The sequence below is a fragment of the Camelina sativa genome, chromosome 19, assembly GCF_030686135.1.
Source record: "Camelina sativa cultivar CO46 ecotype springtype chromosome 19, ASM3068613v1".
Classification (NCBI taxonomy): Eukaryota; Viridiplantae; Streptophyta; class Magnoliopsida; order Brassicales; family Brassicaceae; genus Camelina; species Camelina sativa.
In genome coordinates, this window is record NC_141898.1 from 6,196,904 (window position 1) to 6,221,522 (window position 24,619).

Genomic DNA, 24,619 nt, shown 5'->3' on the forward strand with positions numbered 1-24,619 from the left:
TGAACCTATTGCACAGTCAACTTGATAACCAAAACCTTGAATACACTCCTCTTGATAGTCCAATTGCTGAAATACACCCCTCAAGAAATCTGCAAGTCAAGAAAAGCATGGTTACCAACAGATGATATCATGTTGGTAAGCGCTTGGCTCAATACTAGCAAGGATCCGATCACTTCCAATGAGCAAAGACTTGGAGCCTTTTGGGGGAGGATAACCGATTACTTTCACTCCTGTCCGAATGTTGTTTGTCGGCCCAAGAGAGAGGCGAGTCACTGTAAGCAGAGGTGGGGGAGGATAAACAACTTGGTATGCAAGTTTGTTGGCTGTTACGAGGCTGCGACTAGGGAGAAGTCTAGTGGACAGAATGAAGATGATGTGATGACGTTAGCACATCAGATTTACTTTAATGATCATGGACAGAAGTTTACCTTTGAGCATGCATGGCTTCACTTAAGATACGATCAAAAATGGTGTGCCTCCATCAGTAAAGGTAATGGAGTGAAAAGGGGAAGAGTGAGTATGGATGGGTCTCAACAGGATGCACACCAACCGATTGATGTGGATGAACCATTGCCCCGTCCTCCTGGTGTTAAGGCTGCCAAGGGGAAGTCCAAAAAATCCTCTAACACCCAACCGATTGATGTGGAGGAAGATGGAAAAGCTTACTTGGAGTTTCAGTTGGAGCGTGTGTCGAGGATGTATGAGATGAAGCAGAAGGACTTCGAGTTAAAAGAGAAGGAGTTTGCTATGAAGAAGGAGCATATCAAGCATGTGATGCTTGATAATCTGATTGCTAAAAAAGATTCACTAACTGAATCAAAAAAAGCTCTTAAGGATAAGCTAATTGATGACATGATGTCATCTTGATGAATTGTCAAAAGATGTTTCCTTGTGTTTTTTGTTATAAATATGTTTTAACTAAGTGTTTGTACAAGTTTGTTTGTGTTTATGTTTGTGTATTTGGAATGATTATAAATCGGGTCAGTTATGATACATGGGATGCTTTATTAATCAGTTTGTCTTGTTATTAATCAATTTGTTTATGATACATGGGATGCTTTATACTTGGGATGCTTTATTAATCAGTTGTTTTTTTGTACTTTGGATGTACATTGGGATGCTTTCAACAAAGAAGAGATGCTACCGGAAGGTTGGGTCTGTCTACATTGCAAAAGTGTACAGCAGCAATTCGTATGATGGCATATGGTTCTGCAGCTGATGTTATTGACGAATACCTCCGTCTTTCTGAAACCATGGCGCTATCATGCTTGGAGAATTTTACAGATTCAGTAATAACTTTATTTGGAGATGAGTACTTGAGAAGACCCACACCAGCAGATCTTCAACGACTACTCGACATTGGCGAGTTTCGCAGATTTCCCGGCGTGATAGGAAGCATCGATTGTATGCATTGGGAGTGAAAGAATTGTCCCACCGCATGGAAAGGTCAATACACCTGCGGATCTGGAAAGCCTACAATCGTTTTAGAGGCGGTGGCTTCGTATGATCTCTGGATCTGGCATGCTTTCTTTGGACCACCAGGTACATTAAACGATATCAATATTCTTGATCGACCTCCAGTATTTGATGATATTTTGCATGGTCGAGCTCCTAAAGTTAAATACAGTGTCAACGGACATGAGTATAAATTGGCTTACTATCTGACGGATGGTATTTATCCTAATTGGGCTACTTTTATCCAATCTATTCCGCTACCACAAACTCCAAAAGCCTCTTTATTTGCGAGACAACAAGAAGCTGTGCGTAAAGATGTAGAGCGTGCTTTTGGAGTTTTGCAGGCTCGATTTGCCATAGTCAAAAACCCGGCTCTTATTTGGGATTAGGTAAAAATTGGGAAAATAATGAGAGCGCATATCATACTGCACAATATGATAGTAGAAGACGAACGAGATGTGTACACTCTCTTTGATGAAAATGAATTCGCACAATTGCAGTCAAGTAGAGCTTCAGAAGTTGACTACACGCTTCCAACAACCATGCCTTCATGTGTCGAAACTATGCTCAATATTCGAATGAATGTTCGTGATCGAGAAAAACATAAATGTTTGCAAGATGATTTGGTTGAGAATATTTGGGCAAAATTTGGAGCAAATCAGTATTAAAATTTATCATTTTCTTCATTTATGAATTGCACTTCTATTGTAATATGTATTAATGTTTTTATTATGTTTTGTATGTTTAAAAATTAATTAAATGCAATATTTTTTAATTTTATAAATTCTTAAATGTTTACAAATTTATACCACTTATATTCTAGTTACAATTTTTTAATTTAAAAAATAATATTTTCAAAAATAAGAGACCCAAAATTAAAACCTATTATTAGAGGATTAAATTTTTCCTAAGAGATCAAAGATTCTTATATTCAAAACCATTCACAATTAATTCATAAAATAATCAAACAATGTTTAACAACCCCAAATTAAGAGACCACCAATAATCTTGCTCGAATAACCCCTAGACCACCAATAATCTTGCTCGAATAACCCCTAGCTACTCACTAAAGAGTGAGTGAGAGGTAGTTTTACGTGAAACTAGAGAAAGACAAACAAAGATGAGAATACAAAAAAGAGGAAAACTGACAAAATCAAAATCTTTCTTAAGGAAAACAATACGTCATCTCTGAAAAAGTATATCGGATTCGCTTTTTATCCCCCCCCCCCCCCCCCCCCCCCCCCTTCCTCCCCTCCTCCTCCTCTACTACTCGACCATAGTATCTAGAAATTAAGCTAAAAGATTTTCATGTCCAAGTAACAACATAATGGAGAATCTGCTTTACAATCAATTTCCCTTTAGCTTAACATTAACCAGGAAAGAGTCAAGTAGACAACAGTAGTAGTTAGCTATAACCATTGGCTAGCTAAAACGTTCCCAATACGAGAACTCTAATTACTTCAGTTAGTGACCATGTGACGAAAGTAATGCATATAACAATTTAACGTCTTCTAAGTACTCAAAAATGAATTGTTCTCAGAGGCAGAATCCAAAACAAATGAAATACTTTTATGCATAGAAGACAATGCAATGATAATCATCAATCCTATATGCTTTATATACAGTATAAGTTTCACATGACTTTAATTATACTCAAATGAACTTGATTAACTAAGATGAACACAATCCTAAATTTGCAACAGCCCAACACCCACTAAATTCTATTAGTGAAAGCCCAAATTTAGCCCATCAATCACGAAAAGTTAACGGAACCGGTGGCATTTAGGGTTTAACCGAACTGGGGAGACCGGAGAAGAGAGGAGAGGCCTGCTTAAAATCTTAATGCTAACAGACGAATAATAATATGCCACGTGTCTAAATGAACCGTCACCGGCCTTATCTTTCGAACCCAAAGGAAAGCAGAAAAAAAAAAAAAAAGGAGCAAGCTTTAGAAAAATGGTGATTTTATCGGCGAGCTCCACCGTGAGAGCTGCCTTGGATACACAACCTAGGCTCCCGTACAATCCTAATGCGCCGCGGAAAGTGAAGAAGAACCCTAACAGTGATTCTTTCTTACCGCCGTCGTTACCTGCACCGTCTCCAGTAATCAGCATCTCCGTCGCCGATTTGCTCAAGCGTACCCCTAGTAAAGGTAGAAGCTTTAACTCAGAATTGAATCAGTTGCGATGTTTGGTTTTAAATTCTGTTATGTAGTAGTATTATACATTTGATAAACCAAACTTTCTAATCAAAAGCTCTCTATTCAAGTTTGTTTTTGTGGTAATGGATTGTAAAAAACTTGTCTAATTTCCAAATTCGTGGCTCTATCAGAGAGGGTTTGCTAAAATTTTGTTTCTTTATGTAGAGTTACAACCTGTTGACGTTGATGATACTTATATGGGATATGAGACATGGTCTCCAAGTCCACCAAAGTTGGAGAAACCAAGATCAGTCTTCAATGCTGCTTCATTAGCTTTTATAGGCGATTCCATTTACGAGGTTAGGACACTGTAAGATTTGTTTTTCCATATGCTTTTTTAGGCAGGATTTGTGTTGTTAGCTTGTCAATATATGCAATGCAGATCCCCCGTTACTGTTTTACACTCTTTTCTCCAAATCTTAACTTCTCCCATTCCATTTAACAGTTTGTCTCATGGTTGTGCAGCTTTATGCTCGTAGGCATTTTCTTTTCCCTCCGCTTAGTATTGAAGACTATAACGACCGTGTTAGAGCAGTGGTGCGCGCTGAAGCGCAGGTTCTTTTTTTAATCTCTTCTGAGTTCTGACCTCCTTTGTTTTCACAAATAAGTTTGCTCCAAGCTTGTAGAAACAGAGTATTTGGTGTTTGTTCTGTTTCATGATTCTGCTACTTATTTTTATTATCTTTCGTTTGTGTTAAACACTGCTCATGTAATAGTAATACATAAGTTAGTATCAGCATTACCATCTTCATTTTGTTTGTCCAAATCTGCTTACAATATTCCAACACATCAGCTTGCTGAGTAGTGTTGTTATCGCATTCTTGTTTTGAATTTGTTCTGGTTGATAACTTGTTTCTTTCTCTCTCACTCTTTCAGTATGCATTGCTGAAGAAGCTTGTTGATGATGATTTCTTAACAAAAGAAGAGAGGTTAGTTCACAAAACATAATTGCTGAAGAAGCTCGTGATTGAGCTGAGTTACATTATTTCACTTCTCATTGGATTTAATGAAATTTTGTATTTTGCTCCAGGGATGTGCTCAGGTGGGGAAAGAATCTAGGTTCCGCTAGAACACGTACAAGAAGGCGTGCAGGTAATGCGGTTTATAACAAGGCATCATCATTGGAGACACTAGTAAGTAACCCCAAATATCTAAACTTACACTACGTTCTTCTCTGTGCTTCTAACTCTGGTTCTCCTTGTTGTCACGTGATCTGCGTGATACTAAACCCGCTTTATCTGTTCAATTTCCAGATTGGTTATCTATATCTGACAAATGGGATAAGATTAGAAAAAATAATGCAGAAGCTAGGATTCTCAAGCGATTCTTCAACTGAGATCATAATTGAAGAGGCCAAGCCTAAACCAGCAGAACCAAACTTGCCAAACTTTATACTCAGTGAGTTAAATCTATCTCCTCTATTAACTTCATTGTTCGGTGGAATTCGTAGTAAGCAATACTAGTTTATAACCATCTTCTCCTTCCTGGTTAATTTGTAGACGAGCAAGTGGTGCCACAGTAGTCACAGTAGTTATAGCAAAGGTTTTAACTCTCTCGGATCATGGGAAAGCTGAACTGAAGAATCAAAGTTTCCTTAGTAGGCCGGTTTAGCAATTACAGTGCTCACTTAACCGGAGAAGGCAGTGTTATGCGTATGTAGTACATACGTATGTATGAATGTGTTGCAAATCAAAATGCCTGCCCATTTTTGTCTAGTGTCCCAACCATGATAGTGTATTTACAACATATATATGATATTTAAACAAAAAGAAGATATATTAGCTATTAGCATTCTAGTATATGATTTTTATATCATGGTAAAAAACATTGAATCATCATTATCTTATATATAAAATTTGAATCTTTAAGCAAGTTGGAGCTACTGCAACTCGACTAATACATATTTCATATCTCAATAATGAATTGTAAACGTGACGTTCTTGATATGATCTAATCCAGCTCAGCAACCTCCTTATCCAAAGATTAAGAAAGCAATTCCAAATAAAATATCATAGTGTAGTCTATAAATTAAATAGACTATACTAGATTCGGTTGTCACTGGTGGTGACTCGAGTAGGCCCATTTTGAACAACCGGGCCCATAATCGTCCAACGAAAAATATTGTTACTGTTGCAATAGATTACAATGGACCGACCAAATCAATCAATGTGAGATTCGTATAATAAAATAAAATATCACCAATTGTCTATCTTTCCTTTTACTATGAATGGTTTTTGTTTCAATAATATACCAAAATTAGACGCCACGAGCAAACAACACAGTTGAAATTTGTAGATCAGAATAATAGAAATATATATGGGCAAATTATTCATAAATACTAATAAATATCGAATATGTTTTTTTGGATAAGTTTGCTTAAGCAAAAACATTTGTCAAAAAACTATTAAACACAAACAAAATATCAATTTCGAAGAATTATGCATTAGTGCATTACTTTCATTTATTTTTTATCGAATATCTTAGAAGGTGGCCGCTAAAAAGATAAAAGATCGATATTGATGTGAATGGTTTGAAATTGAATATGTGGCGGTCTCATCGATAATTCATGGCTGAAGAAAAAAGAAAAAAAAAGAAGATAAAATGCATAACCTAATTTTGTAGCTCCTACCTATCCTTTACTCTTTTAGCCACCCATTTTGATGGTAACGTCGATACGGTTTTGTCCTATAAACATGCACATTATCCAGTAGATGATCATGGGTCCGTCGACAAGGTTAACATGTCATCATCATATCGTGCCACAGTTATTGCGAACCTTAACGTTTCTTGCTTACATGTCATTCTAACCCTTCTTCGTTCGTCCATCGCCATTGCGATACGATCGTATCCTATACGAGTAAATACAATTCGGATGAGACTCAAAATTTGTTTCTGCCACGTATATATTTTTTTTTTGTTTTTTTTCATCCTTTTTTTTGTAAAAGTAATGAAAAAAACGTAAAAGGATGCCGTTCTTTGTATTCGGATGAAATATTTTGTATCCTTATAATTCCTTATGGTGGACAAAAACTTAGGTATAGCATATATCAGAGAATTGAGGATATCAAAATATGATATGTTGAGAAAATGAAGAAGAAACGAGACCTTCCATATAAGATAAGATAAGGCAATCGCTGAAAAGGAATGTAGGAGCTAGCCAAAACAATATTGTAGATATTAACTAAGCCTTCGAAATAAATGTACCCCATCAAAATATTTAGGACCCTCTACTTGTTCAATATGGATAAGTTTTCATAATGTGTCGATTTATTCAAAATTTCTCTCATTCTTTTCGACTGTGAAAGGTATCTTGATGTGACGCTTAAATTTCGAGTCTTCTAAATATCCTACAATTATATTGTATGCACTAATTAATAGAAATGATCATCAATAGTTCAACGTAACAGCAAATTTGAGTGTAGAGTGTCAATCACAGACAAAAAGTAAAAACTTTTCATATGTATTACAAAGTTGGAGTGAAATACTTTTTTTTTCCAGTGAAGAAATTGGGATTCTCAATTAGTGTACTGATTAGCTTTCAACATGCATGCATATATGCCTGTCCCTTGAGCAAAAATATATACTTGATTATTAAAGAATATTTCATCATTCATGAAATAATAATATCTTTTGCAAGTGGCATCCTATGAGTATATGAGTTCATAATGCAGACAGAACACTGTGTGATTCAATTGAACTGACAGATGAAGATAGTAGTACTTTATTAGATTTTTAGACTGGAATTTCCCCTTGTTATTGACTCATTAGTGGCAAAATAATTTCATTCACGTTAATGATCATATGATACGTTGACTTATGGAATGTAAAACTAAAAAGAAATAGAAACCTCCCAGGTCATGGATCCTTAGTGACTCTTGTGAATTATGGCATTAGTCTAATTTTACTTTACGTACTCTAGGTATTTCATAGATGATTTAACGTACCATAGTTTTTCAAATAAATTTCTTGGTAAATTTCTACGTTCTTGTTGTTGTGTCTTAAGAATATAATTTTTATTTGGATCGGATAGAGGTGAAAGGTATACGATTTTTCTCTAATGAAGCTAGCGCCTTGGTATTTATGCTTGATTCAAAACCATCATTTGCGTCTAACTATATTTTGTTCGGATCACATCAGTCCACGGATCAGAAGTGCTGTGTTGATGAAATTAGGATGAGCTGGCAAAAAAAAAAAACAGGTTTGCAGGTGTAATAAATTCGTAAAAAACGTTGTCAAAGTATAACCTCGTGGAATTACATTTTTTTTTAAAAAAACGAATACTATGGCATTTTTATGGTTGACTTTAGTAATAAAGATTTTTTAATAACAGCTCGGATCTAAATCTACACTTAAACAGAGAAGTACAGTACAGAAACATGGACCTTTCACGTTAGCTTCTCTTTCTTGAGCTGATATTATTCTCTTGTTGTTCTCCATAATCAATCTGATGATTCTAATCAAACAAAATTCAATTTCTCTGATTAGATTATAGTTATATACCAACCCGTACAGATTTTCCTAGACGGCCGTAAGATCCGGAACAAGAAGAAATTAAAGTCAAAACTGATGCAGTGAACTAACTTTTATGTTATCGTCAAGCGCGGCGCGTGCATGATAAAAATACGTGAGTGGGAAAGGAATAAACCCAAAAAAAAAGAACAAAAGGAAGAAGAGAAAAAGCGCAAAAACTCGGAACGCGTAAACTGTGTTGTTGTCGTCGTAGTTAACGGGTTTGGTTTTGTGGATGGTTCATTTTATTTTCTCTACTATTTTTCAATTTTGGTCCTCGTTTCATTTTCCCTTTTTAATTACCTCAGTCTCACGCAGCTCAAAGTGACCAAACAAACAAATTTAAACATTAAAGATAAAGAAGAAGTACCGGCTGTGGTGGATCATAGAAGATCTAAGAGCATTATACGGATCTAAAATAACATCACGAAATTCAGATCGATGCAGTTGGCTTGTAAGTTGTATATTTTGACCAGTATAATATGGATTTGAAAAAAGTTAACCATAACGTTTATTCGAGAGTTTTCTACAACAGATTGAATCTCATTTTTTTAAATCCATTACCTGAACGAGTGTTTAGAGTCAATAAAAAACTGCGTTATTAAGTATTTCGTTGTAGTTGTTAGATGGTAGATAGTAGGATGGCCGATGTGAATATAGAAAATTATAACATATAACAGATAATCACGACAAAAATAAATATACATGTGATGGTATGGTTTATTTACATTTTATTGTTAGTGTTTTTTTTTTCTTTTGACGTGGCTATTGGCTAGCTCTTTGCCATATATCGATATATATGAATACGTGCACGGTGCATCTTTATTTAGCTTGACTACTACGTACTTGTTCATAACTCGAATAATTGTTTCCATATATATACCTGACGACGACAAAGCATGGTTTTTATTTGATGTAATCGATTGCGATTTAACTTTAATGATGCTTTACAAACACGATATCGCCCTTTTTCGAGACCTTATCTTTTCCACTATAACAATTATTGTGTATGTTTGCGTGTTTTGATGACTGAGTATATTATACTAGTACTTGTATGAAATTATCAATTAATATAACTTTTAAAGTTCCCTCCTTTCATTTATATGAATACGACATATATCAACGAAATTTATGAAATTTGTAGACACAACCAGCCATATAGAGTACGCAACGTCGAATCTCGATAACTCTGATGGTCACACACACACACTCACAGCTATTGATAATTAATAATTGAACAAATCATATGATCACAAATCGTCTTAATTAAATTTGGCCATGTAACAAATTGTTCAATATCACAATACTTTAATAAAAAAATTATATATCATGATAAAACGAAACGAAGTTTATAGTTATAATTAAAGTCTTAAATGCGTATAGTTTTAGGTAGAGAAGTCGAAGACAATTTAATTTTTCAAAAGTTTGCATGTGTTCAGTGGTTGAGATAACGATTGGTTTTTTTTATCTAACGAACAATTTGCTGGCTAACCCAAAATAGCTCAGTCACTAGTAAAGTTGGACGTATCCGTAGCGGAAACTGAAGTGAATTATTTGTATGTAAGTTATTTTTTTCTTTTTTACTTTTGCCAAGTGTTAAAATGTAAGGTTCACTATGATAGATTTGATGAGAGTAAGAACACAAAAGTGTTTCGGAAGAAATAATATTAGACTCTCATAATTATAATTGTATAATATACATTCTCTTATAGAGATGAGTTTCCTAAACTGAGATAAGAATAAATGTAAACTAAATATTTATACATTCGTGAATATACTAAACTTCCTAAACCAATATTAACATTTATCTAATATCTTCTAGAAAAATATCTTCATGATTTCCATTTTCGGGTTTATCATCTCGACCATCAATCTCGGTCGATCTCCGGTTCACCATCTCCTAATACCCCCGGCAAGCTCATACGTGGTAACACGGGTGAGATTGGACAAATCTTCAAAATAACGGCTTTATACTCGGCCGTCGGGTCATCATCGACGTTTATACCCGATCGTAAGGTTCAATGCGGCTACAATACCCAGTCGTTAGGTCATCGACATTTATACCCGATCGTAGGGTCATCAACGACGTTTATACTCGGCCATAGAGTCATCAATGGCGTTTATACTCGGTCGTAGAGTCATCAATTACATTTATACCCAGCCATTGAGTCAATTCCTTCGGTTGTGCTCGATTAAGCAAGAAACCCATAATTAGGATAAACTTGATGAAACATCTTCACCATCAATCTTCAACACCATGGATACACGTGATTAGCCGTTATCGGCTTAAGCATCATCATCATAGAACAAATATGTTTATATCCACCAAGAGAGAAAAACACGTCTCTCTCTTTTTTTTTTTTTTTTTTTTTTTTTTTTAAGCTTAAATAAGAAGCAAACAACAATTTTTTTTTTCTTCTCAAAGATAAACGATAGAAAATAGATAGAACATTATAAAAGCGGAAACAAACAAAACCTTAACCCATAGGAATAGAGATCCACAGGGTCGTCTGCTCTGATACCATGATAGATTTGATAAGAGTAAGAACACAAAGGTGTTTAGGAAGAATTAATATTAGACTCTCATAATTATAATTGTACAATATACATTTTCTTATAGAGATGAGTTTCCAAAACTGAGATAAGAATAAATGTGAACTAAATATTTATATATTCGTGAATATACTAAACTTCCTAAACCAATATTAACATTTATCTAATATCTTCTAGAAAAATATTTTCGTGATTTCCATTTTTGAATTTATCATCTCGACCGTCGATCTCGGTCGATCTCTCGTTCACCATCTTCCAATACACTAATACTTATTTCTTTCAAGCAGACAAAGAAAAGGTTAAACGTTGTGATGTGTAGTGTAGTAAAAGAAAAAAAAACTCCATTTTGTCGTCATTTTATTGTCTTGTAAAATGTCTTTAGAATTTGTGGTGGCTAAACTTAACCCGTGACATGACTTTGTAAATTATTGGGCCATTACAACGTGGTGGAGAAGCGCGTCAAAAAAAACACGTAGCATTAAAAAACAAGAAAGTATGGAGCTAACGGAGGAATGGAGAATTGGGGTGTGTTTTTAATCTCGTACCCAATTTAGCCAAACCAAAACAAAATATCTGATTTTAAGAACTTAATTCCATGTTTATTTTCCATCAATCTATATTAACATTTTTGAAGTACATTTTTGTATTATGCCTTTTTACTTTTACATAATTATTTTTTTTACCTTTTTACTTTTACTAAATTTTTTTTTACAATATTAACCCATAAACAATTTCCAAAACTAACACTATAGAGAACTTCATTTAATAAAACTTCTTAAATCGACCAACATTTATTATATTTCTTGCCATAAAATCTAGACAACATCTACACGTTTTGCTTTTTCCAAAAATTACTGTACCCATTAAAGTTTTATTATCATAAAATAACCAAAACTATTTTTAGAGATAGTGTAATCTCTCAAATTTAAACGATACAACTGATTTTTCATAACAAAAAATTGCAATTCCCATAATAATTATAACATTAATAAAGTTACTACAAACGCAAAACGCAATTTTATGTTGATTAGGTAACAAATATTCTCAAACAGCAAAAATAGAAAATCAGTTAAATTCTCTTTTATTGCTCTATATCGCTCATCAAGCAAGTTTGCATATATAAATATGTGTCTAGAACGACACAAAACACCCCACAACCAAAACTCACAATCGCATATCTATACAACTTGAGGAAAATGGCTGCAACATCAGCAGGTTAAAATATTTTGGATAGTTATTTTATATGTTTTAGTGTTTCCTTTTGATTTTAATAAGTTTAAAGTTTGGTTTTTACTTTTATTCAATTTTATAACACTCCGATTGCGTATATATGTATAATTGGGCAGATTTAACACACAATATACGGATGTTCATCTTAACACAATATACATATTAACCAAATTTATATAAGATATTCAATATACATATTTAACCGTGGTACACGGCGGGTTAAATTTGCTAATATCATCCTTTTGTTTTGACAGAGGAGCATTGAGATCTCGGTTGTAAATGTAATTTTATTCATTAAGTTATTAAACATAAGTGAAGTTTTCTTATATCATTTTTTTAATTGAATCATGGTGCACCTCACTGCAACAACCTTACAAAGTCAATAAAGAACGATGGAGGAGTAAGAAGTGTATTAAATTCTTACTGGTTTATTAAAAAAAATTGTACTAAAACATGGTCAAAAGTTATTACATTGATGCTTCTATGCTATATTTTCCTTTCAAATTTCAATGGGATCTAGAAAGTCTTTCTCTGTTTTGAATTTTTTTTTCAGTCGGCGTTTTTACAATAATTATTTCCATATGTTTATATACTCTTTATGTTAAAAAAAATTGTACATATCAACTGTTTTGCAGTTTTTAATTGATTTTTTGTTTTATGGTTTTTAGTTTTTATTTTTGATGTAGATTATAGTTCTTGCAAAATAATCTTGAATGGTATTTGTTTAGTTTTTGGTTTTTATCAATAATTCTTCTAAAAAAATATTTGAAGTCTTTTTACTTTATTTTTTCCTTTTGTTTTGTGTTTAAGAATTGACTAAAATAATGATAATAATTGTTTTATAAAATGTCACATTAAAAATGTTGAAAATCCCCATATAATTTGGTTTATTTTTATTTTTTGAGGAATTACAAAAAAAAAACAATTCTCATTAATTATCATAAACTATATATATTGCCATGAAAAATTATAAACTATAAAAATATGCTAATTTGGTAAAACAATTAACATCATTAAACTTGATAAAAAAATTTATTTTGATTTTGGTGGACAGGTTGGCGTTAGTCCATATAGGGAGTTAAGTGGATTTTGTTTTTTTTAAACACTTTTAGATGTGTACCAGGGGATAAATATACCACGAGATAAAACCTTGCAAACACTACAAAAATCCTATACTTTGAATACTTATATCAAATACCTGTAAAATTTTATATTTTAAAAATCGTTCTCTGGTACACCGAGTAAATCCAATAAATATTCATAACTATACAATCTAAAAATTAATAAAACAATAATAAAATAAAAATAAATATAACATAAATTTAAAATTTTTTAAATTAAAAATTTTGTCCCTAGATGTACCACGGGTTAAATCCTAGTAAAAATGAAAACTCAAAACCATATCAGGATTATAATCTGAAATAGGAAACCAATTTGCCATTGGAATTTATTTCAAGTGTTTAATATCAATATATAATTTGCGAAAAAAAACTCCAACTTTAAACCATACTAACTTAAGACCAAAACTCCAACTTAAACTGACCTAGAATCGATTTTATTACTCTCTGCATTCTATTTTTTTGGTTAGAATTTGGAAACCTAGTTGTAAGTAGACTAGTAAGATAATTAAATTTCATTAGAGGTTAACTTATTACCTTTTTGCTCCTACTATCAAATGTGGGACAAAACTATAATTCGTCTTTCTCTAGAAACTTACACTTTAAATTCGTCTAAATTGCTTATAATAGAAGTATAGATATATATATATATATATATACTTATGGGACATTCAAATCATAACACAAATGACCTTTTTCTACAAAACACAAATCCTGTAATAATTTTATATGAACAAATGAGCAAAAAGGCTCAAACAATGTGGGACCGAAAAAGGTCACTCAAGGTAGGTCCCATGAGATTACCCTCCATTGTTGAGTGCTTAAAAGCAGCTCCAAAGCATCTTCATTTTGGCATCCCAACCCAACCCAACCAAAAACATAAAAACAAGTTTTCTTCTTTTTGTTTTTTTAACACTCAAGAATATAATTTTCCTCCTCACAGATCTTTTCTCAGGAAGAAATATTACAGCTTTAATAAGCTAAGAAAGCTTCAATCTTTCTCTTCCACCACATCTTCTTCCTTTTATCCTCTAGCTTATTCAACTAAGGAAGAATATATAATAAAGTGGCAAAACTCAAAGTGAGTGAACCAACTTAATAGGTATGGGTTTGAAACCTAATGCCATGAAGAATGTGGCTGTGGCGGCAGTTTCTGCTCTGTTTCTTCTAGGGTTTCTTGTTTGTTCTGTTTCTGGCTCTGTTTCCTATGATAGCAGAGCCATTACCATCAATGGCAAAAGAAGAATCCTTATCTCTGGATCTATTCATTACCCAAGAAGTACTCCTGAGGTTTGTTTTACTTCATTCTTTCATTATCCCTCTTCTTTTGAGTTGTAATGTAGTGAAGAGTTATTCCCAAAGTTTGAAGCTTTTGGTATTCCCCCATTGTCTTCTTTATTTGAGTATGTTCAAAATCTAGGGTTTTGTTTCTTATCTGTGGATGTCTGTGTGTAGATGTGGCCAGATCTAATTCGGAAAGCAAAAGAAGGAGGCTTAGATGTGATTCAGACTTATGTCTTCTGGAATGGGCATGAGCCATCTCCCGGAAAAGTAAGAAAATAATCTTATTTCTCGATTTGTCGGATTTTTGTGTGTGTGTGAACAGAGTACTGATTCATTGGATTCCACTTTTATGTTTTTTTTGGCTTCATCTGCAGTATTATTTCGAGGGCAACTATGATTTGGTTAAGTTTGTCAAGTTGGTCAAACAATCTGGTCTCTATCTTCATCTAAGGATTGGTCCTTATGTCTGCGCAGAATGGAACTTCGGGTAACTATAAGCTTAATTTCGTGTACCTTAAACCTAAAAATGGAAAGTTTAAAAGGTGAATTTTTTTTCCCAGAGATTCTAATATGATTGGTTTGTTTCTGTTTTAATCTCTCAGTGGATTCCCTGTTTGGCTTAAGTACATTCCAGGGATTAGCTTCAGAACAGATAACGGTCCTTTCAAGGTTAGACATGTTTTTAAAGACTAATCTATCTTCAATTTGAAGTTATTAAACTTCACACTTGTTCATTGACCATTGTTTGACTCCTGGGATGATAACTTTACTAATAAGCATTGATTGTTTTTTTTTTCTTCCATTTGAAGGCTCAAATGCAAAGCTTCACCACAAAGATTGTTAACATGATGAAAGCTGAGAGGCTTTTTGAATCTCAAGGCGGTCCTACAATCCTCTCTCAGGTAAATATCCTTGAAAGTGAATTGTGTGTGTTTTTAATAACAATCCTACAATAGAGTGACAGTGAGACTCAGTAGACTGACTTCTTGTCTGTATCTAATGGAATGTTATGTGACAGATTGAAAATGAATATGGACCAATGGAGTACGAGCTTGGTGCACCGGGACGCTCTTACACCAACTGGGCAGCTAAGATGGCGGTGGGGCTTGGCACTGGTGTCCCTTGGGTCATGTGCAAACAAGACGATGCTCCTGACCCCATTGTGAGTTCTTTTGTCTAGTCTTTGTGACATCTTTTCTTCATTAGCTGTATTCTCTTGTCTCTCTTCATTCTCTCTGTTAGAAATCAATTTATTAAATATTAGGATTCATTTAAACTGCACATGTGTTGGTGTTACTTCTTTTCATGATCTTTTTTTGTTTGAGTATCTTACTTGCTTCTGTCTCTAATATTAATATTTAATCATATTAGAAATTCTTTGTTGTCTTGTGTTGTGCTGAGGTCAACGACAAGCCATGTGGATCATTCATTTATCAGTTTCTTTCTTTGAATATTTGTTACCTTACTGAATCTACGGTTTGGTCTCTGCTAGATCAACGCTTGCAATGGCTTTTACTGCGATTACTTCTCCCCAAACAAGGCTTACAAGCCCAAAATGTGGACCGAAGCCTGGACTGGATGGTAAGCAGAAACTCAAAGTGAATCTCTGCTTCTGTTATTGTTTCTCAGTGGTCTCAGTCTGTTTTCTCGATGTTTCAACAGGTTTACAAAGTTTGGAGGCCCAGTTCCTTACCGTCCAGCTGAAGATATGGCCTTTTCCGTTGCAAGGTTTATCCAAAAGGGTGGATCTTTCATCAACTATTATATGGTAATGCTAAAGCTGTGTTCTTTCTTTCCTACCATGTTCACAAAGTAAAAAAAAAAGGGGAATTTTGAGCTGTCTAATTCTCATACACGGTTTGTCGTGCTCAGTATCATGGTGGAACAAATTTTGGTCGTACTGCTGGTGGTCCGTTTATTGCAACCAGCTATGATTATGATGCTCCTCTCGATGAATATGGTAAGCCCGCCAAAACTCATCTGTTTATTTCCTAAAGATAAAGATGGTTTGTCTTCTTCATAATTATTGTCAATTGTTTTCAAACAGGACTTGAAAGGCAGCCTAAGTGGGGGCACTTGAAAGATTTGCATAGAGCAATAAAGCTGTGTGAGCCAGCATTAGTATCAGGAGAGCCCACAAGAATGCCCCTCGGAAACTATCAAGAGGTCTCAACTCAAAGCCTTTCATTTTTTTGGTTAGAAATGTCTTTGCTGTGGTCAACTTAAAAAACTTTTTGTACATTTGTAAATTTGCAGGCTCATGTGTACAAAGCGAAATCTGGAGCTTGTTCTGCATTCTTAGCAAACTATAATCCTAAAGCTTACGCTAAAGTTTCTTTCGGGAGCAATCACTACAATCTACCTCCGTGGTCTATTAGTATTCTCCCAGACTGCAAAAATACAGTTTACAACACAGCCAGGGTAAAAATTATATATTAGCAAAAGATGAAATTTATCTGTTCTTCTTGGTTTTTTCCTGAGTACTGACAAGATTATACTGGTTTTGGGTACTTTGGCTGTAGGTTGGTGCTCAAACTTCTAGGATGAAAATGGTTCGGGTTCCTGTTCATGGTGGTTTATCTTGGCAAGCATACAACGAAGACCCATCAACTTACATTGATGAGTCTTTCACAATGGTCGGATTAGTGGAGCAGATCAACACTACACGTGACACTTCGGATTACCTGTGGTACATGACTGAGTAAGTATCCATAGAACTTGCAGATATGTCTCTATCAACTGGATGTGGAAGAATTCTCTGAATGCATTTTGATTTCTTCACTAATTGTCTCTTCCTTTTAATTTTTCAGTGTTAAAATTGATAACAATGAAGGATTTCTGAGGAATGGAGATCTGCCGACTCTTACTGTTCTATCAGCTGGCCATGCTATGCATGTGTTCATCAATGGCCATTTATCTGGTAATTACTTTGTCTACCAGTTTTAAGTATTGCTAAGAACAGTTTGCTGTCAACATTTTCACCTCATTTTGACATTTATTTTGTTGTCTTTATCCAGGATCTGCTTATGGTAGTTTAGACTCTCCTAAGCTAACTTTTCGGAGAGGTGTGAATCTAAGAGCTGGTTTCAACAAAATTGCGATACTAAGCATCGCTGTTGGTCTCCCGGTTAGTCATCAATTTCCGTAGCATCAATACTCTTGCATCAATCTTTTTGCCAAACACTAAGCCTGACCTATGTGTTTATACAATGCAGAATGTGGGTCCACATTTTGAGACATGGAATGCTGGAGTTTTAGGTCCAGTTTCATTAAACGGTCTCAATGGGGGACGGAGAGATCTATCATGGCAGAAATGGACGTATAAGGTACAGAGACAAATATTACAACACATTTTTCACCAATAATATATGATTGCGTCATTCTACTGATTATCCAATTTTATACTTGCATTTTTCAGGTTGGTCTAAAAGGAGAGAGTTTGAGTCTTCATTCACTTAGTGGGAGCTCATCGGTTGAGTGGGCAGAAGGTGCATTTGTTGCACAGAAGCAACCACTTACTTGGTACAAGGTAAGCTTCTCCATATTCTAAAATTGATATGGAGTTTATCTCGGTAAAACAATTTTTGCCATGCTTGACATATCTTTATGGCTTGCTTCAGACAACATTCTCTGCTCCAGCTGGAGATTCGCCGTTGGCTGTAGACATGGGAAGCATGGGAAAAGGTCAAATATGGATAAATGGGCAGAGCTTGGGACGTCACTGGCCTGCATATAAAGCAGTTGGTTCTTGCAGCGAGTGTTCTTATGCTGGAACATTCAATGAAGACAAGTGCTTAAGAAACTGTGGAGAGGCTTCTCAAAGATGGTAAAAACGCTGCTAAAAATACCATCCTCTGAAGATGCGATTAATGAAGTTTTTTGGGTATCTGACTTTGTGTTATGCTTGATTATAGGTACCATGTTCCACGGTCGTGGCTGAAACCAAGTGGCAATCTATTGGTTGTCTTTGAAGAATGGGGAGGAGACCCAAATGGAATCTCGTTGGTCAGAAGAGAAGTGGATACTGTCTGTGCAGATATCTATGAATGGCAATCAACCCTTGTGAATTACCAACTGCATGCTTCTGGAAAAGTTAATAAACCATTGCACCCGAAAGTGCATTTACAATGTGGGGCTGGACAAAAGATCACCACCGTGAAGTTTGCTAGCTTTGGCACACCTGAAGGGACTTGTGGTAGTTACCGTCAAGGAAGCTGTCACGCCCATCACTCATATGATGCTTTCAACAGAGTAAGTTAGAGAAAAAGCATGGATCTTTCTTCTTTTTTTCTGTTTTTGAGTCTTGAATATGTTTCTGAAAGCGAGTTTGTTATTTCTCTTGCAGCTTTGTGTTGGGCAGAACTGGTGTTCTGTAACTGTAGCACCGGCAATGTTTGGTGGAGATCCTTGTCCAAACGTAATGAAGAAGCTCGCGGTGGAAGCCGTTTGTGCTTAAGTGGAAAGCAGACGCAGCAGCAATCAAAAAGACTGTAAAGCTTTGGCATGTCTTACAGGTTTCTGATTTTATTAGTATGTTCTCTATGAAGACGACAACAAAACAAGTTAGTAAATTTTTATTTAATCGCGGTGGAAGTTGTACAAAGGGACGCAACACGCCGTTCAACAATTTGCAGAGATGTGATTTATATGTAAATAAGCTTGGGAAGGGGTTTGTAATTGTAACCCAAGAAAGAAGAAGAAGAAGAAGAAGCACACTGTGACTGGGAGAATCTGATGAGTCCATGTGTAGTTCTTTTAATATGAGCAAAAACTAGGAGTAGTTTATTCTCCAAGTTTTTGCTTTGAACGTGTACGTTGTTGTTGTAGTCTGTCATCGATACTCATTAGAGGAGACATTATCTGCAATTATCTCATTGCTTTTATCTATGAAATGTTTTTGCTTAATCTGCAACTATCTCACAGGATAAGCAAGCTATAATTTCTTTTTTCACGTTATTGTATTTTAGATTTTGTTTTTTTTTTAAAACCATAAGAAAAGGAAATAAAATGTATTTCCTCCAAAAGAAAATTTAAAAAGATGTCAAAAAAGGAAATAGTTACAAAGAAAATTGGAAATAGTAAAAAAAAAAGGGAAAACCTAAAACTAAGATATGGCCTATGCTCTGAAGCCCATCATAACGGTGAGTCGGTGACTAAGAGGTATCGTCTATATAAGAAGGTCGCGATGTCATCTTCAATTCTCTGCTTTAAAACTTATACAAAATTCAATGTTCTGCAAATTTGTTGGAGAGTAAATGCAGAGCCGTGGCTATGTACAAAAAAAAAAACATATATAGAAAATTACATTATGTTTGTTAATTTCATTAGCAGAGCTTCCGGCCTTATTTTTATAAGAATTTTAAGACCTTAATTTCTTATGTTTGTTAATTACATTATGGCTAAATAGAAAATTTTATATATATTACAGAAGAAAAAAAGAGAATCACACCATTGTTTAAACTTATCACTTCATATTTTTGCCATGTTTTACCTTTTTTTTCTTCTTCTTCAGTTAAAATAACAGAAAAGACTAAATATTTTTCAAGTTTGGTTTCTAAATGCAGTTTGTAAATTTCATGGTTTTGGTCTGTTTTGATACTTTTTGTTTTGAATTAAGGCCTTTTTTTTTAGTATTGCTTCTGGTCCATGTAACTCTTGGCACGGCTCTGAGTAAAAGTCCTTTTGATAAGGCTTCTTTAATGGGTTTATCTAATAAAGGAAAGCTCAATTGTCCGATTAAAAGATATCTTGTTCAATCTAAGATCAACCTTTAAGGCTTGTTCAATGATCTATGTCCGATTAAAAGATGTGTTGTTGTAGCTGGGGCAGCAAGTTATAATTCAATACTCTAACTAAGATCAGCCTTTGCGGCTTTTACAATGATGTCTGTCTGATTAACAGATGTTGTAGCTGGGGCAGCAAGTTAAAATTCAATGTTCTGCTATAGAACAATGATGTCTTTGGCTTTGAACAATGATGTCTCTAGAAAATTCAATTATCTGCTTATATATACATCTCTCTGAGATATGACATATTCAATATTCTGCAAATTTATGGAGGATAAAATTTCTTTGCTAAGGCTTGTGTTATGGCTTTGTAAGATTGGAAAACTCAATTGTCGGTTTAAATTAATTTTTGCTGGAGCTGGGACAGTATGATAGCATTCAATATTCTCTATAGCAGAATACTTTAATCTCTGCTAAGGTCAGCCTTTATTAAGGCTTGGACAATGATGTCCTGAGAAATTCAGTTATGTGCTTAAACTATACAACTCAATATTCTGCTAATTGATGGAGAATAAAAGTACTTTTTTTTTTTGTCAAACAAGCCTTGTTTTTCATTCAAATAAAGCCTCAAAGGCAGAGTGTACAAGAGCTTCAAGCATAGCAAAGGTTACAAAAAGCATTAAAAGAGTTACAATGAACTTTAAAGGGGATACAATAGTAAAGGTTTGATAGGCCATAGAGGATCGGAGACTGAAGCAAACAAGCAACAAGCCACAAGCGATCCCATGGTGTGTCATAGACACTTCCGCGAGCAAGTCGGGGAGATTTGAAATAGTCACGATCAGCACTGATTCATGTGACGTTGATAAGCTGTCATATACCTCATAATTTGTCGGGATAATGGGACAGAGGATAGGAACAAGTCTCGAGAGGTGGAGAATCTCCGGTAATCACCGCTCCAAGGAGGCGGGATCATAATGCCGTGATTTGCCGGCCTCTTACTTTCATGAGAACTTTCCTTGGTGTTGCTGATAAGCACTTGAGCAGGTTCGATATTTGAAGGACAAATGGGAACAAGGCTGAAGAGGTTTCGGTAATCTCCACTCCGTAGGGAGGAGGTCATAATGCCGATAACCTTCCATCCATTTACATATCTAGGATCTATAGACAACCAACCAAATAGCCAAAAACTTAGATTAACAGATGTGGTACTAGGGGATTTGCAGACGAGGCAAGGTTCGAGAAAAGCAATTGCAGACCCATCTCCATGAATACGATATAGGACTTAGTCGGAGTCTTCGGCCAGTCAAGTCCCTGTATCGGTAAATCAAGGCTAATGGGCAAAGCAAAAGTTTAAAAGGCACAGACCTGAGTCGAGAAGAGGGAGAAGTTGGATTTGAAACCAACCTTATGCCGTTCTTCTCCCCACCTATACTTTCATAAAATCTACCGTTGATGTTGCGAAACGATGCTGGTGGTTTAGGACAGCTTCTAGATTCAAGCTTTGGATAAACTTTGGATTCACGGAATTCCTTTTCTGTTAGCTTCCAAGACGGCGTGATCAGGGCATGTGATAGATTGTTCACCGGGATCCATCTTCGGGCTCCGTCACTATCAGGCTCGTCGGGTAAAGTTGGAGGAAAGGAATATTCAAGTAACATGAGATAGCTGGGGGAACACAAAAGCCAGAAGAGAAAACAAAGAGAAAAAATACAAGGGATTCGCGAGGTGGAGCAGCGGTCCCGACGCCGGCGAGCCGGAGCTCTACCGGCGTCGGAAGAATTGAAGAAATAACGCTTCTCGATAATCGTGCCTGGGAGGTTTTCTCTCTCTCTTTTCCTCACTTGTTTTTAGAATAAAAGTACTTTAAGAAGTCTTGTTTAATGGCTTTGAAAGATTGAAAAGCTTAATATAAAGTATGATTTTCAAGAAAAGTAATATTGAGCTAATAAGCCCTATAAAATATATATATATATGTTTTATATATAATGGTTTGAATGTATCTCCTAGTTATGGCCCTGTTTGTTTGATCAAGTGTTATTTTAATCTAGATGATTTATTCAGATAATCAAGTGGTTTGTTTGTTCTATTTTTCATCGTCGTTTAGATGAATCATTTAAATCTAAATGTATTTGTTTTGTTGGTTTTTATTTTTATTCAAATAATTTTATTTTAAAAAAAACCTAAAATACTTATCCTTTCATCTAATCAAAGTTTAATTATGTTTTAATTTTTCAATTTGGTTATATCAATTTTAAATATTCTTCAACTAATTAATTTCTAAATTATTATTTTTAACTTAAATTCATTTTATTCAAATAATTTATAAATTAAGATCCAAATTTGTATTTAAATAGTTTTTTTCACAAATTTTATAGTTTTAAGAGAATAATGTTTTTTTTTTTTGGTGAGAAAATGTTTTTTTGTTTTGATGGAAAAAAAGTAAAAAAAATTTGGTTTTTACATCCTATCTTATTATTTACTTCCCTAATTCTCGAATCTCATCATACTTATTAGTATATATATATATTTTTTTGGTCAACAACTTATTAGTATTTTAGTATAATATTTTTATCCCAGAAGAAAGAGAACTTTCGCCAAAGCAGCCTTCTTCTTCTCAGTCGCCGTCATATTTTCTAATCCATTATTTGGCCTAAAACAAAGCAAGAACGAATTAATGAGAGGATTTCCTATATTCTTGCCCAGAATAAAAAGATCAAGAATCAAATTCATGTACATGCAGGGAGGACGAGTAAACACGAAGCTGCCGTCCGTTCTTCGACCCATCCTCATCCTTGGCCTAAAATAAAACAAAGCACGAACGAATTAACGAGAGGTTTTCCTTTGTTACCAAGAATACAGGATCAGGAATCAAATTCATGTACATATCGGGACGACGAATCATGAGGCTGCCGTCCGTCCACATCCAGGGTGGCGTCATGATGGGGAGCGTATTTTTCCGGGGCGGACAAACTCCAGTAACTTGAAAAAACCCCAATCCTTTCACATCACATCCACATAGTTGCAGCGCCTTCTCTACGGCAGCTTGTCCCAGTAAAGTAACGGTAGCTATGCTATAAAAACCAACGTACAAAACAAATCTTTGGTTAGCATTTGATAACATATGGGAGTTGGGAAAAAAAAAACATTGGGAGAAAGAGGCCACAAACCTGTCGAGAACACCTTCGCATTCTTCTATGTCAGAATGAGGAGCGCAAGCACTCAGGACACGTCCACATTGAGAGAAATGTACAAACAGCGCATGCTCGACATGAGGCGCATCAAGCGAAATGTCATATCCCGTAACTCCCATCCTAATAATTTGATTGCATATTATTAACATGACAGCAACATATCTTATCCCAGCAAAATAAAAAGAAAAAAATTAAAAAAAAGTTAAAACGAAACAAGTTACGTGAACTAAAAAAAAAAAAAAAAAAAAAAAATTACGTGAACTGTCGGATATTGTCTGAGTCTCTTGTAAGAGAGAGCACAGGGTCAAGGTCAGTGGCGTTAAACGGGCAAGGCTTAGCGACTACCTTGTGTCCTCCCATGTCACTCCCGCTAAGTTTCAACGCCTTCTCTTCTGCACCTTCTCCCCGAAGATAAACCAAGGCAAAACTGTAAAACAAATACAAAGAGTTTATAAGCAAATTGCATTTCAACTTTTTGTGAAAGAAGTGGAGGAAAGACGCCACAAACAAACCTGTTGAGAATATTGGGGACGCTGCTCACACGGTATCCGGGAATATGAACATGTATCACCACTCCACATGAAGCGAAGTGTTTTCTCATAACCTCAACGAAATCATAGCCAGAGAGCGAAGTGTCGTATCCCTCAACGTAAATCCTGCTCAACATCCTACTGCAATTGCAGTCGCTCATCATGCTACTACTGCAATTGCAGTCGCTCATCATGCTACTACTGCAATTGCATTTAATAATAATATTATTAACATGCAGAACAACAACACATCTTACAAGTACACATCTCAACAACAACACAAAAAAAAATCAATTTTGTACGTACCTGCTTCCCCGAATGCCTACGTCACTATCGTTCAATTCCACACCCTAAGGTACAACAGATCTAATCAGAAAATTCGAACTGAGAAACAGAGAGATTATAGGAAACCATAATTAAGGATCGAAGAAGATATTACTTTGATGGCGGATCCGTCCATTGAGAAGTTGAGAAGATGCGACTGCGCTAGGTTTTCGAGAGCGTCAAAAGATGGAACTCGGTTCTAGGTTTTTATTTAGGTCTTTTTTGTTAACATCTAAGACCATCATTAGTGAGAGTAACCATGAGGATTGCTCAAAATAATGTTTTTTTTTATTATTTTCTTTAAATATTATTATATATTTAAATAAAAAATCAGTAAAAAAGAAATTGGCCAATCTTAAACTGCTATACCTTAAAAAACCGATGGTTCAGATGCTGAGTGGAGAAGAGTAACGACTAGTAATCATGCTCTAACAAACTTCATTAATATGAACCAGAAGTATACAAGATTAGTACTGTGATTACAAATACAATCAAT

The 24,619-nt window shown here is 34.9% G+C and overlaps 5 protein-coding genes and 1 long non-coding RNA gene across 6 annotated transcripts; 4 read left to right on the forward strand and 2 right to left on the reverse strand.

The window, feature by feature from the left end:
- The first annotated feature begins 129 nt into the window (after nucleotides 1-129).
- On the forward strand, nucleotides 130-867 carry LOC147920241 (glutathione S-transferase T3-like). Its single transcript, XM_087500973.1, has one exon. It carries the CDS (start codon nucleotides 130-132, stop codon nucleotides 865-867), a length of 738 nt encoding a protein of 245 aa, XP_087357099.1.
- A 329-nt stretch (nucleotides 868-1,196) lies between these two features.
- On the forward strand, nucleotides 1,197-1,963 carry LOC147920242 (uncharacterized). The gene is made up of 3 exons (XM_087500974.1): nucleotides 1,197-1,404; nucleotides 1,543-1,671; nucleotides 1,956-1,963. Exons 1-3 carry the CDS (start codon nucleotides 1,197-1,199, stop codon nucleotides 1,961-1,963), a joined length of 345 nt encoding a protein of 114 aa, XP_087357100.1.
- A 1,283-nt stretch (nucleotides 1,964-3,246) lies between these two features.
- On the forward strand, nucleotides 3,247-5,527 carry LOC104765166 (uncharacterized). The gene is made up of 7 exons (XM_010488842.3): nucleotides 3,247-3,607; nucleotides 3,821-3,954; nucleotides 4,121-4,210; nucleotides 4,532-4,584; nucleotides 4,686-4,788; nucleotides 4,909-5,053; nucleotides 5,155-5,527. Exons 1-7 carry the CDS (start codon nucleotides 3,412-3,414, stop codon nucleotides 5,175-5,177), a joined length of 744 nt encoding a protein of 247 aa, XP_010487144.2. The 5' UTR covers nucleotides 3,247-3,411; the 3' UTR covers nucleotides 5,178-5,527.
- An 8,216-nt stretch (nucleotides 5,528-13,743) lies between these two features.
- LOC104765167 (beta-galactosidase 1) lies at nucleotides 13,744-19,254 on the forward strand. Its single transcript, XM_010488843.3, has 19 exons — nucleotides 13,744-14,355; nucleotides 14,521-14,616; nucleotides 14,724-14,836; nucleotides 14,952-15,018; nucleotides 15,159-15,251; nucleotides 15,368-15,511; nucleotides 15,842-15,930; nucleotides 16,012-16,117; nucleotides 16,222-16,309; nucleotides 16,397-16,515; nucleotides 16,606-16,770; nucleotides 16,872-17,050; nucleotides 17,160-17,269; nucleotides 17,367-17,476; nucleotides 17,565-17,675; nucleotides 17,768-17,878; nucleotides 17,970-18,175; nucleotides 18,264-18,600; nucleotides 18,695-19,254. Exons 1-19 carry the CDS (start codon nucleotides 14,170-14,172, stop codon nucleotides 18,803-18,805), a joined length of 2,541 nt encoding a protein of 846 aa, XP_010487145.2. The 5' UTR covers nucleotides 13,744-14,169; the 3' UTR covers nucleotides 18,806-19,254.
- A 1,428-nt stretch (nucleotides 19,255-20,682) lies between these two features.
- On the reverse strand, nucleotides 20,683-21,960 carry LOC147920243 (uncharacterized). Its single transcript, XR_015590856.1, has 2 exons — nucleotides 21,444-21,960; nucleotides 20,683-21,236 (listed from the first exon to the last, which is right to left on the reverse strand). It is a non-coding gene; the product is annotated as an uncharacterized LOC147920243 (long non-coding RNA).
- Nucleotides 21,961-22,646: 686 nt separating this feature from the next.
- LOC147920244 (uncharacterized) lies at nucleotides 22,647-24,305 on the reverse strand. The gene is made up of 7 exons (XM_087500975.1): nucleotides 24,239-24,305; nucleotides 24,106-24,149; nucleotides 23,782-23,970; nucleotides 23,526-23,696; nucleotides 23,246-23,389; nucleotides 23,069-23,149; nucleotides 22,647-22,728 (listed from the first exon to the last, which is right to left on the reverse strand). Exons 1-7 carry the CDS (start codon nucleotides 24,257-24,259, stop codon nucleotides 22,647-22,649), a joined length of 732 nt encoding a protein of 243 aa, XP_087357101.1. The 5' UTR covers nucleotides 24,260-24,305.
- Nucleotides 24,306-24,619: the final 314 nt, after the last annotated feature.

Bases quoted from the DNA above. Each gene is read 5' to 3' on its own strand.
- LOC147920241 (XM_087500973.1), top strand. From the start codon at position 130: ATGTTGGTAAGCGCTTGGCTCAATACTAGCAAGGATCCGATCACTTCC.
- LOC147920242 (XM_087500974.1), top strand. From the start codon at position 1,197: ATGGCATATGGTTCTGCAGCTGATGTTATTGACGAATACCTCCGTCTT. The intron at 1,405-1,542 runs GTATGCATTGGG...TTGGACCACCAG, and splicing joins CGTGATAGGAAGCATCGATT to GTACATTAAACGATATCAAT.
- LOC104765166 (XM_010488842.3), top strand. From the start codon at position 3,412: ATGGTGATTTTATCGGCGAGCTCCACCGTGAGAGCTGCCTTGGATACA. The intron at 3,955-4,120 runs GTTAGGACACTG...ATGGTTGTGCAG, and splicing joins TAGGCGATTCCATTTACGAG to CTTTATGCTCGTAGGCATTT. The intron at 4,789-4,908 runs GTAAGTAACCCC...TTCAATTTCCAG, and splicing joins CATCATCATTGGAGACACTA to ATTGGTTATCTATATCTGAC.
- LOC104765167 (XM_010488843.3), top strand. From the start codon at position 14,170: ATGGGTTTGAAACCTAATGCCATGAAGAATGTGGCTGTGGCGGCAGTT. The intron at 17,051-17,159 runs GTAAGTATCCAT...TTAATTTTTCAG, and splicing joins TACCTGTGGTACATGACTGA to TGTTAAAATTGATAACAATG. The intron at 18,176-18,263 runs GTAAAAACGCTG...GCTTGATTATAG, and splicing joins GGAGAGGCTTCTCAAAGATG to GTACCATGTTCCACGGTCGT.
- LOC147920244 (XM_087500975.1), bottom strand. From the start codon at position 24,259: ATGGACGGATCCGCCATCAAA. The intron at 23,697-23,781 runs GTTTGTTTGTGG...TTTGTTTTACAG, and splicing joins GTCCCCAATATTCTCAACAG to TTTTGCCTTGGTTTATCTTC. The intron at 23,390-23,525 runs GTAATTTTTTTT...TCAAATTATTAG, and splicing joins GACAATATCCGACAGTTCAC to GATGGGAGTTACGGGATATG.